The 14568-nt window shown below is 41.2% G+C and overlaps 1 protein-coding gene across 4 annotated transcripts in view; it reads left to right on the top strand.

Moving 5' to 3' along the window:
- Nucleotides 1-14568, top strand: part of ITPR2 (inositol 1,4,5-trisphosphate receptor type 2) — a 356349-nt gene that overhangs the window by 251205 nt on the left and 90576 nt on the right. For all 4 annotated transcript variants that reach the window (XM_073317588.1, XM_073317596.1, XM_073317605.1 and 1 more), the window contains 5 exons: nucleotides 7782-7890; nucleotides 10375-10562; nucleotides 11605-11788; nucleotides 12402-12658; nucleotides 13817-14017. In XM_073317588.1, coding sequence (XP_073173689.1) covers nucleotides 7782-7890; nucleotides 10375-10562; nucleotides 11605-11788; nucleotides 12402-12658; nucleotides 13817-14017 — 939 coding nt within the window. The remainder of the gene's footprint in view (nucleotides 1-7781; nucleotides 7891-10374; nucleotides 10563-11604; nucleotides 11789-12401; nucleotides 12659-13816; nucleotides 14018-14568) is intronic.

Here is a 14568-nt window from a genome sequence, read left to right on the forward strand (position 1 = left end):
TCCCTCTGCCTCTCCAACCCCCCCGCCCCCCAGCCAGGCTCTTGGCCCCTCTGCATTCAAACCAAGTGTTTTCCTCCTCAACACAGCCCTGGCCCAGCAGGGGGAAGCAGTTTCATTGAGAGCACAGGAGAGAAGTTTTCCTGCTCCCAGTTCAGGTGCCCAAACCCAAACTCAGCACAGCCTGCAAAAGCCCAGTTCCGCAGTTGCAGTGAAAGTCCTGCTCAGCCTCGGGCTGGAATATGCCCAATGTGGATGGAATCTTTAGGGAATTTAACTGCTAAAATCTAAGACGTCTTTACTGAGCATGTGGAAACTGATTTTTTCCCCCAGAGGTTTATAACTTGACCAAATGTGAGCAGATTTTCATGGGGAAGGCAAAAGGCACCTCTTTGACACAAAGCACCCTCTCTGCACCTCCCCCCTGTTCTAGAGCTTCTCAAAGAAAAGGCAACCAGAACTTTTTAACATAAATAAAACAACTAACTGTGTTCTCAGACACAACTAGAGTGTTTTGACTGAAGTCTTCTAAAGAACATTCCTCCTGCAGCAGACACCCAGTATAGAAAATTGAATGGTTGGGGAAAGCTATCAGCAACTGAAAACTGTTTCTTATAATAGGAGGTGTTGGGCAACCTTAATAATAGGCCATGCCACTTGTCTTGCCGACAATTACTAAAGTGAAGGAATGGCAGAATATGTATAGATTCACTGAACCATTTTGTTTTAGCCAGACTTTAGTAGAAAAGCAATTAAAAAATTGCTTACAAGGTTAACTATTCCCTTTTACAACAGTAATGACAAGTATAATGAAATATGGACTGAGAGCAATAAAATTTGTACCTATTTGCTTCTATTGAATCCATATTTCCCTTTTGGAAATATTTTTCTGTCAGTCAGTGGCTATTTAGAGCTCCACTAAAGAAATATTTATAAATTGTTGTTGTTGTCTTGTGTCCTCATGTCTTTTCCCTTCAGTAGCTTTTGTTAGAGACAATGCAGGGGCATTCACTGATAACAATAAGACTGTTATGTTTTATTGTGTTCCTTCAAAGCCGTGATCAGCCTATTTTAGCTATTCATTACATAAGTAGTGAGGAGTCAGCTGAGTTCTGTTTATATACCACTTCCATGTATTAATAAAAGCTACAGAAGAAATTCCATTGTAGCCAGCAGGAGGGAGAATCAGTTAGGCAGGATTTGGGTCCAAAATGTGAAGAAATACAAGAAGGTGACAATATCGCTGCACTATCTGTTATTTTAGACTCTGTGCCTATATTAGGAGTTTTGGTAATGTTTGTTGCAGACTGCTAATTCAAATTGCATTGGTGATTGTGCCCTTGCTTTGGTACTGAGCAAGGAAACTGTTACAGGGACATGGATTGCATAAAATGGTTGATTGTCTCATTTGCTTCCTTAACTTTCTGCATCCACATGACATCTCTGTTTTTGACTGACCTATTTTAGTCAGCCTACAAAAGCCCACTATACAACCAGGGCTGTCCCAGTGCATCCTGGGATTGTCCAGTTACCTATTCCATAGTGTGCAGCACTTTTGCTGGGAGTACGGGCTTTTCAGCAAAATGGTGCCCCATGGAGTGAAGCTGTGGGAGCTTAGGGGCATTCTTGGAATTTTGCATATCTCCGAGTTCCCCAGGCTCAGTCAATATTGCTATACTGCAGAGAAACAGTGCTTGCTCTTTACACTGGCAGCTAATTTCATGACAGAATGGATGGCTTGGCAGAGTCACATGGCTGTTAAAGGTCAGAAATGAGGTAGGTGAAACTCATGAGGAGGCTGAAGATCTCAAGATTGCAATCATGTGGGACAAGCTTGAGGCTGCATTTTTGTCACAGCTGTCACGGAAGCAAGGGATTCCATGGTCATCTTTCTTTTCAAACAAAAACATCCTTGACTTTTCACATTTTGAGAACTTTGAGAGCTGCCAACTCAAAGCCTGAGCTTTGTGGGAGTCTGAGAGAGGGAGCAAGAGAGAGACAGAAAGCAGGGACTCTAATAGTTAAAGCTAGTAGTATGTCATAAGACGGGGCATCAAGCATTCTGTGATTTATGCGGGAGGGAAGTCTTGGAGTTACTGTGACACTAAGTACCTCTGAATAATCTTGTAATAATCTTAGTACAAGATATGCTTTGTGTGGTATCATCTGAAGACTAATAATTCACTGATCATTAATATTCTTGCAGGATGTATGTATGCAATGGGTATTAAGAGTTATGAATGTATGCTGAAATGATAACTAAAGTGTGTGTGAACCAGGTATGTCAGGGGTGTTGTTAAACAGATCTGTCGTTTTATCTCAATTTGTGTATAAGTAGTAAAAAGGTTCCTTGAGACAGCATGGGCAGGAGATGGCAGGAAGCAGGGTATTTGGATTTCAGCAAACACAAGTGGGGGAAGAAAGAGCATGGAGCCTCCTTCACCAACAGACTCTGTCACCTCCTCTATTACTTGAATAAACAATACTTTGAAGGGTAACTCTCAGAACAATCCATGTCAAAGGTTCACTGGAGTGTAGAAGAAAGAGGTAGAGAAGTTCTCTCTCTCTCAGCTAAGATGAGAAAGGCACCAGCACCTTTGGAACTCTGGGAGAGATCCTGACCAAGCAAAAGTCAGTCACCATCTTCCTGGAAGACTGTGGGTGAGAAAGTCCATCTTGAACAAAACCTTGAATTGAAACTTGCTAGATTAAGTTTCAAACTTCTAGGTGTCTTTTCACTTTTATTTGCTTTATCTCTTATACTTGGATTCACTTAAAATCCTATCTTCTTTTGTTAATAAACTTTTTTTACTCTTAATTCTAAACCAATTCAGTGCTATTTAACTGGAGTTACCAAACAGCTCAGTTTAAAGTAGCAAATTGTTGAATATTGACTCCTTACAGTGGCAATGGATCTTAGTATATGAACCCTCAACAAGAGGACTGGACACACATTTTGGAAAAATTTGGGACTGGGGGTGTGTTGGGGTCACCCTTCAAGTAGTAACTAAGGCTGGTGGAAGCCAGTGTGTGAATGGAGTGTTGCTGACTGGCTGCTGGGAATCAGAGCTGCTGGACCAGGGCTCTAACTATACACAGCTACTCAAGGTGTGACCTGCATGTGAGTGGCCCAGGTTGGGAGCTATAACAGCAAAGCATTGTGAGGCACCCAAGTTTACAAGGCAGGAGCTGACAACCCCTCCTCACTGGTCTGGATTGCTCCCCGGAATGTGACCGTTGCATAGCTGCTTTCAGAAGTGTCTCCATAGCATTGCTCTACTGCTGTCTTTGTAGAGGACAAGACAGGTAAGAAAGGATGAAGAAGAGGCAGCAGTTGCTGTCTCCTGAGCAACAGGACTACAGTTGTAACTCATTCTGAATTATTAGACAAATGTTATTATATGGACTTAAACAGTGTTTGTTTTAGAATGACGATGTTTTGATTGAATAATGAAATAATAATGAATAATGAAACACGTGACATTTGACGTTGTTTTTTAAAACTATATATCAATGCCTTTTGGTCTTCTTTCCCATGACGGCACTGTGACTTTTGGTATCGCTTACCATGGCACTTTATTAGTTGTAAGTGCATTGCATGGGTTGCGGTCTAGGATGTTGCCCCAAGACAAGTATTTAGTCACGTGGCCTGACAAACACTGTCCTTTTCCACTGTATGGCCATTAAACATTCTCAAATGTATTGCCCATTCTGGAACAAGTCCCAGTCTGTGGAGATGGGAACCTGGTGTCTGTGTCTGTGAGTAGCTGAAGATAATCTACCTTTGTGTAAAGCTTTGCTTATAAAATGAGAAATTCAGACCCTGTGGTCTAGGAAATAACTATTGTTTTGTGCAGGCTGGCTACATGTATAGAATATTGCATGCCACTACTTGCTTGGTTCTAACAAGTCCATTATGTCTGAGATGTATATAGCAATGAAGTCCTACAGAGTCCTGTGATTACTGTTAGAAATATTGCTGAGATAACAGAAATATTGAGTGGGGCTTCCCAGCTGTTCTGGAGGTATTGGTGAGATTCACCTGCCTCCTTTCTGCCTACCAGAGTAATCACAGGAGTATGTCAACTGGAAAGTCTACTGACCCATTGCTTTGCAAGTCCTGGAGACCATTTCCTGTTTCATAGGTTTTCAAAAACTGGTTTGCACAAGAAGGCATGGAGAAGAATTTGTAAATTTTAATAGTGTGCAGTGAGAATAGACTCTCTGTTTGTATGGCAATTCTTGGAGACCCTGCCTGGCTTCCTTGGTTAACTAAACCGAACCTGGATTACATCAGCACCTGTCATGATAACTACCACCTCATTAAGAGATTAGCTTTGTCTGAAAGTGTTTTTGGGAGGGTGAAAGCAAGATGAAAATGCCTGCTGAAATGCAGTGAGAAAGGCAATGCCTGCATCCCCATTTTTAATTCCTCATGTCATGTTTTACAGAACATGTGTGATACAAAATGGGAGGTTTTCTGCATGGAAAGGAATAGAGCAATAAATATTATTGCTTTATATTTAGAAGTGGAGGGACAAGGAGGTACAGGAATAATTTTGTGACAGCTTAAATATATCATTCTTTGTCATACCTCTCTTTTTGTAATACTTCAGTTACGATGCAGCTTACTCTAATTGGTTAATACAAATGTACCGTGTTAGCCAACTGCTTTTAACAATTCTGATGACATGTTATCTACCCTTGTACACAGGATTGATGGCTCTGGCTCTTTTCTCTTTTTGTCATCCTTTATTACAAGCGGCACGGTAATCTTTCCACCTGAGTTTAAGATCTTCCTCCTCCATGAGGACTTAGCCATCATGATCTTTTATTATGTTTGATTGAGGGAAAAACCTTGTGGTAAAAAATCTGACCACGGTGAACATAGCTCTTGTATTATTACTCTCTTTATAATTCTCAAGTTCCATATATTTTGCTCTTGTATATTCACTCGTCTCATCTAGTCTGCCTTTGAATTAGTCTGTTCAGTTCCTTATGTTCTTTCCTACATTCCCGTCTCCAAGCCATCTTCTTTCACTCTTTATCATTTAATTGCCAGCTCAAACACCTTCTCAGTTAATCTTGGATCATATGAAACAAAGGATAGAAGCAGAACTACCACCACAACATGCTAGTTTCAGAGGCCAAGGCACATGTGACCAAATCATGAATATCTGTTACATCACTGAAGAATGTAGGGAGTACATTCACCCATTGATCTTGTGCTTCACTGACTTTTCAAAAGCTGCTGATATCATCCAGCTCAGCCATCTTTGGAAGATATTGGCAGATGTGGAGATTCCAAAGGTTCTCACTGAACTCATCACAAGTATCTACAAACAGGCAGTTGCATGAACAGGAGTCTGTGACAGTGAGTGCTTTTCCATTGTTCAGCATGTGAGACAGATTTATTTTGTCTCCATGTCTTTTTAACCTATATGCAGGATTTATTATGAGGCAAGCCTGTGAGGTTTTGACAAATTGGAAGGACCTGGGATCTCCATTGGTGGACACCTCTGAACTATCCTCAGATATGCTGATGACCTGATGCTCTTTCCTACAACCACCAAAGCAATGCAACAAATGTTGGAGTTTGTAAAAACAGTTAGTGAGGAATATGGACTATTCCTGAATGCGATGAAAAGAAAATGTCTGTGCATTGACATGACTACCGAAACATGATGAAAGCAGGTATCCCAATTAATGGACAAGCTGTGGAGGAAGTAGATTAATTTAATTATCTGAGGTCATACATATCCAGCCAAGGAGGCTGTTCCAGAAATCAGAGGAAGACGAGGGATGGCTCACTCAGATATGCCCTCTCTTAAGAAACTGTGGAAAAACCATGGCATCTCAAAATGTCTGACTGTGTGACTGGTGAAAAGCCTATTTTTTTTTTTATGGGATGTGAATCCTGGGAAGGTAATGCTGCTGACACGAAAACAATTGAAGCATTTGACATGTGGTGCTGGCGAAGAACCATGCGTATCTCCTGGATTGAAAAAAGACAAATGCCTATGTTGGAAATATTATGGGAAAGAAGCAAGACCCTGATGTCAGAAGTCAACAGATGTATACTTGGTTGCATTAGCCGTAGAGATGGAAATAGCTTTCCAGCATAATAATAATGTTATTATGGAAGGAATGGTGAAGGGTCATTTATAGTAGGGTACAACCAGTGAGGAGATGGATGGATGGTGTGTGGAAGATTAGTGATGGATCATGAAGGCTTCAGAAAATTCTGTTATATCATCAGCAATATTTAGACATGAATAAATTGTTTTACTTATTTTAATGTTTCCCAAACAATGTGTCCCAATCAGGCACCAGATCACAATGACACTCGTTCAAATTTAGCCCAGTCATCCCTCTGTCATGATGGAGGGGTGGCCGGACCAGAGTGGCACTGTGCCTCCATGTGCCAGGCAGTGCCCAGAGCGGGGAGTCGGAGCCGCTACTGCGAGGTGTGTGTGTGTGGGATGGGCTCATTCTCTTACTCTCTTCCCCCAACCCACTCCAGTGCCTCCCCTCTGCATCGGACCAGGATTAGGGTTGTGGTGCTGGGGTGGAGGGTGCATATATGTAATGGTGGGTTGCAAAACAATATCAAATGTAGTTGGTGGGTTGCCTTATTAAAAAGTTTGGTAACTGCTGCTCCAGGTCAGGGGTGGGCAAACTTTTTGGCCCGAGGGCCACATCTGGGTGCGAAACTGTGTGGAGGGCTGGGTAGGGAAGGCTGTGCCCCCCAAACAGCCTGGCCCCAGCCCCCTATCCACCCCTCCCACTTCCCGCCCCCAACTGCCCCCCTCAAAACCCCTGACCCATCCAACACCCCCTGCTTCTTGTCCCCTGACCACCTCCTCCTGGGACCCCCGCCCCTATCTAACCCCCCCACTCCCTGTCCCCTGACTGCCCCAATGCCTATCCACACCCTCGTCCCCAGACTGGCCCCCCGGGACCCCACCTCCTATCCAATCCCCTCTGTTCCCTGTTCCCTCCCCCCCCCCCGAACCTCTGCCCTATCCAACTGCTCCCTGACTGCCCGCAGGGACCTCCTGCCCTATATTCAACCCCTGTCCCCGACCCCCTTACCATGCCGCTCAGAGCAGCATGTCTGGAGCTGCGCCACCTGGCCGGAGCAAGACACACTGCCCTGCATGAGCACGCAGCCCCGCTGCCCAAAGCGCCGCCCATGTGGCGGCGTGCCTGCGGGGGAAAGGGGAACAGCGGGAGAGGGGCCGGGGGCTAGCCTCCCTAGCCAGGAGCTTAGGGGCCAGGTAGGACGGTCCCGCAGGCCGGATGTGGCCCGCAGGCTGTAGTTTGCCCACCTCTGCTCTAGGTAATAGTCTATGAGTTCATACAGCTGGGATATACAGTGTCAGTCAGTCTGAGTAATATAAGATGACTCAAGCACGGAGGGGTAGGAGACAGCACAGTCAAGGATAGGTAGGACAAAGGGAAAGGAAGAACACGTATCTGTCTTTATGGATCCAAATGAAAAATATAGGCCTTAAAGACCACAATTAAAATATTTTTTTTAAAACACTTGATTTATTTTGAGTTTTAAAAATAAATATATTGAAAAGCAAGTTAGAAAATTTGCCATGAGATTTGTTAGGTAAAACCATACTTCTCTCAGCTACCATCCCCATTTATATATTTGCTGTTTATCTAAAACTGAGTTAGCAGAATATTACTGTGGCAAACGGCTTGTTTTCCAGAAAGCAGAAATTGGCAGCTCCTGTAATGTCTCATTGCTATTTTTCATCCTTCTCCTAAAGGGCAACACTTTAAGGAAAATACTTCTAAATCGTTACTTTAAAGGAGACTATGGAAGTGGTATGAATGGGCCTCTGTCCGGCAGCTACAGCAAAACTGCACAAGTGGGAGGTAAATCAACAACGATCATTTAAGAAAAATAAAATGTCACCCTATTTTCTACTCAGGTGCATGGTAAATGCTAAGGGGATTTAGTCAGTAAATAGTTCAAACAACTGTTGACCTGTTGGGAGAGGAGCAGCGCCAAACTGTGTTAAATTGCATGCACCTGTGTCAAACAGTTGGCTTGTGTTTGGCAATCCCAAAGAATAAAAAATAAATATACAGCTCAATCCAAATTCAGACTGGCTGTGTGTAAGCATGTGCCAGAAAATCTGCAGCCAGTAGGCAGAGCAAAGCACAGAAGTTCTCCACACGTGTCCTGGTGCCACTCAAAACTCATGGAAAGGATTCTTGGCTTCACAGACCCTTCACTACCAAAGCAATTGAGGGGTCTTCAAGGAGTATGATTTGAAGGTCTGTATGTTGACAGTAGTAATTTAAGTAGGGCATGGGGAGAGGACTGTGCATAGAGCCAGATTGTGATGCACCTTAATACTACTTTTGCAGCATATACTGTATGTACGCCTGCTTTTGTGGGCCACATTTCCAGATGCTGATCCAGATGTTCCTACATAAGTTTCCAGATGTTGGCCCTATGGAAATATTTACAGTCGCTACTCTGTGGACCAAATTCTGCTCTCAGTCAGACCCTTGTAACCTGCTGAAGTCAATTGGTTGCATGTGTACAAGAGTAGAATCTGGCACTGTACATTTACACTGTGCATCTGTATGTTTGTACAGTTCATTTGTTAGTGAATATGGTGGTGATTGAGTGTGTATTCTGTTTAGCTATAACAGACGTAAGTTCTGAAGTTTATAGAATCCAGTGGAGAACATAAAATGTAGCTAGTATTGATGAGACATCATACGGGTAGCTACAGTCATACTAATGCCATTATGTCACTTAGATAGTAATATGGGTGGTTGCGGAGGGGCAGAGATTTTTGTTTTCTGCTTGCTTTTTAAATTATAAACGCAGGTACTATCAGGACTGGAAGACTTGTGGATGACTGGAGTACTACAGAAATGGTGACATAATGAGCTAAGCAATGGAGAGGGAAAGGGATTTTCGGACAGACTGCTTGAAACCTTTTCATAGATTCATAGAATATCAGGGTTAGAAGGGACCTCAGGAGATCATCTAGTCCAACCCCCTGCTCAAAGCAGGACCAATCCCCAATTTTGCCCCAGAACCCTAAATGGTCCCCTCAAGGATTGAACTCACAACCCTGGGTTTAGCAGGCCAATGCTCAAACCACTGAGCTTGATTTTATTAAGGCCTGTTTAATTTAAGTGATTCATTAACACTTTGAACAAAGGTAGTCTTTTGTTCAAGATCAAATACTGTTAGTGTCAGCCCTCACAATAAAGATCCTTAAGACCTCCCAAAGGTTCTCCAGCAGAATCAGGGAAGACAGAATTTGACGTTCCTGAGGGCTTATCTATGCTTAAAACACTGTAGTGAGCTGTGTGTTGTAGCACTTCAGTAGAGACACTACCTACATTGGCAGGAGGGGCTTCTGCCGTCAGTGTAGGTACTCCCCCTCCATGACCGTCGGTAGCTGGGTTGACAAGAGAATAGAAGTAGTGCTGTCTATACTAAGGGTTAGGTCAGTTTAACTGCATCACTCAGGGGTGTGGATTTTTCACACCCGCTGAGCGATGTATTTATACTGACCTAATTTCATAGCGTAGACCAGGCCTCATGTTTTTAATGCCTTGTTTACACACACAAAAGCTGTAACATTTTACTGTAGCAGTATAGTTCAAATGGTACAATTGCCCTAGTGTAGATTCAGTTATATCCATACAGGTGTTTATACCAGTATAATAATAATAATTAATAATACGTAGCGCTTATGTAGCTTCCCCGTAAGGGCAGGTGAATAAGCTGTACTTGTGTAAGACACCTTTATGCCAGTATAACTGCATCCAAACTGGGGGGCCGGGGTTGTATTTTTTAAAACTATTTCTACCCCTAACCAAAACAGTATTATCACTACAAAATCTGGGTGTAGACTGTACCTTAGGGTAAAAAAACCAAACCCATCAAGATAACCTTTCAGCCCATGTTGATAATTTATTAAGAAGCAAAAGAGGACATGGGTCCCCTGTCTTCAGAAGCCCTTGCAGCTCTGCTTACCTTTCAAATATGCAATAATTCAAATAAAAATGCATTTCTGTGAACAAATCACTGGGGCTCCATCATCTTTGTTGTTGGAATTACTCTGTGTTACTACGGTTTTGATCATACGTTATTTCATGTTTTTTTATTCTTGGGTCCCAGCCCTAAAGTCATTATTTATGCGAAATTATCATTTAAATCAACGGGAGATTTCGCTGAGGAAAAAAATATCAGGATTGGATTTGTTATATCGCTACTGTAAACTGAACACTTTAGAAATTAATATCCAGTTATGAGGCAGTTTATTTTAACATGTATACACAAATAGCAGTATAAATGTACAGGATCTATATTTGTCATATTTGCAGGTGGCTTTTCAGGACAAGATTCAGATAAGTCTGGGATATTGATGTCTGATATTCAGTGCCTTCTGGATAAAGAAGGTGCATCGGAACTAGTTATAGATGTTATAGTAAGCACCAAAAATGACAGAATTTTCTCAGAAGCCATCTTACTTGGTATTGCATTGCTTGAAGGTGGAAATACACAAACACAGGTATTTACTTATCATTCATTACTTTTGAAATGCACGTAGTGTGGAGACAAATGAAAAGAATTTTTTCAGTGACTTCTGTGAAAAGTTTCTCTCATGAACCAATGTATCATTATAATACAAATGCAAATGTGCTTTTGCTAATAATGCAATATCTTATGCTGTAGACTCGTCAATAGTGGAAAACACTTTTTAACTATCTTTATGTATGGAGTGCAGTACAGTACTTTTTTAACTTGTCCTTTGCCTTATGGCCGTATGAATATTATGTCCAGTTGCTTTATGTTTGTGTTTCTGAATTTAAGAATTTTGAAGAGTGCTTTTAAATAAACCATACCATCAAGTCAAAAATAGCAACAAAATTAAGTTACTTTCTGAAAAAGTTTGACACTTCTCAAAAGCCTCAAAAACCGAATTAATGTAAAAGTGACCAATATTCCATTTTGTAAGTAATGCATAAGTAATACTCTTAGCTTAAGGATTCTAATTTTTGTCCCGCAAGAATGATGCATCTTAGGGAGATCATTAATTCCGTTCCCTTTGAAAAAGAGTGTCCCTCTGAAAAAGTCTGTAGATTTAAGTTTGAGAAATAGCATCTGACAAAGAAAACTTAAAGAACGTGTATAGTTTAAGCTGTAGTACTATATATACATAATTATTATTGTTATTAAACGGGAATAATAAATCACTAGAACTGTTAGAAAAATGGAAATTTCACAAAATAATTTCACTCTTTCATTTTCTTTTCAAAATTTAATATTTTGAAATGTGAAAAATTGCAGCTTACTCAACAGGCAGTCAAAATAGCATTGAAATTTTCCTCAGTTTTTCCAAAATTTCAAAATGTCATTGAAGTTTCAAAATTTGAAACATTTTGACCTGCTCTGTATATTAATTTATAAAAGAATCAGGTTGTCAATACCCAATATTTGTTTTTTGTTAGTGTACATAATTTAATGATAATCTAGAAATTACTAGTTTTGTGGAAACAATGTGTTTCTCCTTGTTTAAAATACTGACATCTAAAGGATACCTTTTCTTGCAGTATTCTACTTACCAGCAATTGAACGAGCAAAAAAAGTCAGAAAAATTCTTTAAAGTTCTGCATGACCGCATGAAAACTGCTCAGCAGGAAATACGATCAACAGTGACAGTCAACACTATTGATTTGGGTAGCAAGAAGAAGGATGATGATAGTGACATAACCATATCTGCTCCAAGAAAGAGAGGTAAAGGGGATTTTCTCTAAAATAGAGGCAAAAGAAATGCTTTGTATACGAACAGAATGTATAGCATCACTGATACCATAGCTGCTTTTCAGAGCAACAACAGCAGACTCCGGGCTGCTGAAATAAAAGTAGCTGTTTGAAAATTGTCTCTAAATTATGGGCTAGATCCTCAGTTGGCTATATCAAAATAGCTCTATTGACATCAGTGGTGCTACGCCGATGTACACAGGCGAAGGATTTGGCCCTGTATTTTTATACAAACAGAAATAAAGCTGAAACTAATAGGGCTGTTTGTGAAAGACTTATTCCAGCATAAGAACTGAATTCCCAGTCGGTGGTTCATCCATTGTTCTCATCGTTTATTGTATGTGGCGGAAAGACAGTGTTTTTTTGTTTCAGTTTTCTGTTTCAGCGTTCGTGGTTTATTTGGAAAACATTATTCTTTTGTGAACATGGCTCTGATATTTTTTTATGTGTTGCCTAGAGGTCTTTAGGGGTTGAGTGTAAAAAAAAAAAACAACAAACAAACAAAAACCCCAAACACTGTTGTTGTTCATTATTTATTAATGAATCGAGCCAGGGGGAAAATGGGAATTATCGTCTTCATTTACAGTAAGGGATTCAACACTGCACCTGAAACAGGGCATGAAGGGGCAGTTAACAGAAGCGTCTTCTGCAACATCCAAAGCTTACTCTGTGTATAGAAGAGAAATGGACCCAGAAATAGATCTTATGGGCTCAGCAACAGATACTACAAACACAGAAGAAAAGTCCACGGAGGAAGCAACAATGAGCCCTGCTATCACAATCATGCAGCCAATACTGAGATTTCTTCAGTTGCTATGTGAGAACCACAACCGAGAGCTCCAGGTATGGTTCTGTAGAATAGGTGGAAAGATTGTGCATTTGACTTAATTTTTTGTATTTCCTGAATTCTGAGTACTTAAATTTACAGGTTTTTTTGTTTTTTTTTGGTGCGGTGAAATTTTCACCTGTTCACAAGGTGTCAAGGCTAATTCCCCACTTTGGCACTTATAGAGTGCAGAAGGTGGGGGCCTTCAAGGATTCTAAAAAAATTAATACTGGCCACTCCAGACTTGTATTAAACTCCCAAGGTTACAGCTTTCTCTGACCTTGGATGGGTAGATGCTGCCACCACCCAAGTGCAAAAACCCCTTTGAGAACCCAGGAAGGCACACTTGGGAATTCCTTCCTGTGGGGTACACTCAAGCCCCTTCTTTCTCTCTCTCTCTCTCTCTCTCTCTCTCACGCACACATACACACACCACACACCCTCTGGGGAAGAACTGAGGAAGAAAACAAAGGAAATCAGCTGTTTCTACCAGCTAATTAAACAACATGTGTGCACAGACCTCTTAGGACACAAATCCAATCCTGTTCTTAAAAAAGGTAAATTTTATTAAAACCAAAAAGAAAGAAAATACATCTGGAAACTTAGGCTATTGCTAGATTTAAAAAGAAACCCACTTACAAAAACTAAGCATCAAGAATAACCTTCTTGAGGTCCTGCTTAAAGGTTACAAGCAAAACAAAAGCATTTGGGATTAGCACAGAGGAGTCCACAAGCCATAAAGAAATAAACCTAATTGCGTCTTCTGGGGGTTTCAAGTGAGTAGTTTCTAGTTATGATTTGATGATTTTTCATGCCTGGTTCAAGCTCTTACAACATAACTGCAGTCCTGTCTTTCTGCTTCTCCCCAAGAACCACAACAGACAGACAAAGGGGAAGTTTTTTCCCAAAAGTTCTAGGCTTCCCATTGGCTCTTTTGGTCAGATGCCCACTCTCTTCCTTTTACCTATGCAGGGAGACTTTTTAACCCTCTACAGGTAAAGCAAGTAGAGAACAGCTACTAAGAGGGATTTTATAGCTAGCTGGCTGGCTGGGTCCATAAAAGGGAGCTTCCCCCACAGCCTCCACCTTCATTTATCACACCAGGTAAGTGGAGAATTGCCATTAAAATGTAAAGCTATTCCGGTGTGGTGCCTAATCTCTTATTTTCTTTTCAGACCTTCTTAAGAAATCAGAACAACAAAACAAATTACAACCTAGTGTGTGAGACTCTCCAGTTCTTGGACTGCATTTGTGGAAGCACGACAGGCGGCCTGGGCCTGTTGGGGCTATACATCAACGAGAAGAATGTAGTTCTGGTGAACCAAACCCTTGAGAGCTTGACCGAATACTGCCAAGGCCCATGTCATGAAAATCAGGTAGCTGGAATAATCGTTTTTTGGCAAGGAAGAATTTACCTGTGTGTCCATGGGCATTACATAACCTTTTCATATTCTTAATAATTCAGGACCTGATTCAAATTATATGGCTGGCTGTACCATACTTGAAGCCTTCATAAGGTTTAAGATGCCTTTGAAAATGCACTTTTATAAGAGCTTGGACTCGTTTTGTCTAATCAGGTCTTCTCTGTAGTACAATCTCTCAGATATAGGTGGGGTGAAATCCTGGCCAAATTGAAATCAATGGGAGTTTTGCTATTGGCCATAATAGGGCCAGGATTTAAACCAAACCTCCCCCACACAGTTTGAGAGTCCTTTCAGGTTTTGAACTGTAATTGTGGCAGCACATGGCAAAGTCATTAGTAACCAAATAAGCAATAAAACCTAAATCTCGCTCATTTCTTAGCTTTTATCTGTGGTGGTCTTTCTGCAGGTTTCTAGAATATGATGACTGTAGTTCATATAGTTCCCAAGTGTTTAATGCAGCATTCTGCTGTACTTGTAAGACCAGCATCTTCAAGACTGGGTAG

Source organism: Lepidochelys kempii, chromosome 1 (assembly GCF_965140265.1).
Source record: "Lepidochelys kempii isolate rLepKem1 chromosome 1, rLepKem1.hap2, whole genome shotgun sequence".
Classification (NCBI taxonomy): domain Eukaryota; kingdom Metazoa; phylum Chordata; order Testudines; family Cheloniidae; genus Lepidochelys; species Lepidochelys kempii.